The sequence below is a fragment of the Poecilia formosa genome, unplaced genomic scaffold (assembly GCF_000485575.1).
Source record: "Poecilia formosa unplaced genomic scaffold, Poecilia_formosa-5.1.2 Scaffold398, whole genome shotgun sequence".
Lineage (NCBI taxonomy): Eukaryota > Metazoa > Chordata > Actinopteri > Cyprinodontiformes > Poeciliidae > Poecilia > Poecilia formosa.
The window spans coordinates 363,667-365,140 of record NW_006800337.1 but is presented as its reverse complement, the minus strand read 5'-3'; the positions used below and the strand labels follow the sequence as shown (position 1 = coordinate 365,140).

The following is a 1,474-nucleotide window of genomic DNA, read 5'->3' as shown; positions in this document are numbered from 1 at the left end:
AGAGTTTACATTATCTTTTAAAAGCATTATTAACTTAATAAAATGAAACATAACCAAGAAAAAACTGGAAAAAAACTGATAGAAAAACGATCACCATGATGAAAATCACATTTTCATCAACATAGAAGAACATTAAATATTGGGACGAGATGAAATCCAACCAGCTCTAATTTTAGTTATGTGAAATAGTGGAGGAACACTGAGAGCTGACGCTGTTGTGCAATAGGAAGTGAAGGCGTCCAGCGCGAGGTCAAGGTCACCAGTTTCCAATGGACATTCTGCCAACAGTCTGCAGACAGACGTGAAGATCTGCATTTCCTGTTTCCTCCTACATTATCAATATTTTCAGCATCATCTTGGTTAATTTTTTTAAGCTGACAAAAAATGTTAAGGCTTCCTTAATGAAGGAATTCCTGGAAGTTTTAGTAACGACTTACAACTTTTGAAATTGTAAAAGGAACACCGAAAGATAAAACTTTAAACTCGTTCTCTTAAAAGAAATTTTAGTGCAGACAGCAGAGCTGACTGTCTGTTTAGTACGATAATGGGAATAAAACCCATCTTACATAAAAAATGTTTCAAAGTAAGAAAGAAAAAAATTATACAACCCTAAATATTTTTCTTAAGAGTCTCTACAGTACTAAGGAAGTGAAAACCAACAGATCCAGATCATCACCACACAGTAATAAACTTGTTTTACCTCGACTTCCTAAAATGATTCGGTTTCTTCATGACCTTGATGCAGCAGTTGGAGCAGGAGTTTTTCAGATCCACCAGCTGGTAGATGATTGGATTGTACATCGCTGACGACTTGGCTAGCAACGTGGGAACGACAGACACAGGGATGGGGACGGAGTCCGGCTCGCCGAACGCCGACACCACAGAGACCACGGCGTACGGAATCCAGGCAATCAAGAAGCCAGCGCAGATCAGCATCGCCACCTAGCAGAGAGAAGAAAACAATATTCTGAGGTTTTTAAGTTTTTTTTTAAGCAAGAGCAATTCTGAAAGTTTTTTCATCCTGCTTTGTTCTCGTAATCCCAATTTTGGTCATATTCACACGTTTCCTTTTGATATAATCAGGGTTGGAATAGTTTTGGGTTTTTCATTATGGTTTAGTTTAATTTCGATGTGACTTTTTGTTTGTCTAATTCACTTAGTTTTAATTAGTTTTAGAATGCATTTGCTAATGTCTATTAGTTTACCTTTGCTATATCTTCGGGCACAGAATTCAAAAAGGTCAAAGTATTATATTGTGCTGATGTATGCCTTGATTGTGTAACAAGTAATCAACAAAAGATTCCATTTTCAAAAAATGTATTTAATTATTGTTGACCAGCAGCTGATTCTGATGTTTTCTCCTTCTTCTGCTGTCACCATTTTGTGGCTACCAAGAGGATATGGAGTAACATAATTTATCAACAGCTGATGAAAACTGCTTATGTGGGGAAAAAAATCTATTTAACATAAGTTC

General features: G+C 36.4%; 1 protein-coding gene across 1 annotated transcript in view; it reads right to left on the bottom strand.

Moving 5' to 3' along the window:
• LOC103154743 (opsin-5) overlaps positions 1–1,474 on the bottom strand; it is a 36,113-nt gene that overhangs the window by 3,589 nt on the left and 31,050 nt on the right. Inside the window, exon 5 of the mRNA XM_007576139.2 lies at positions 701–942. Coding sequence (XP_007576201.1) covers positions 701–942 — 242 coding nt within the window. The remainder of the gene's footprint in view (positions 1–700; positions 943–1,474) is intronic.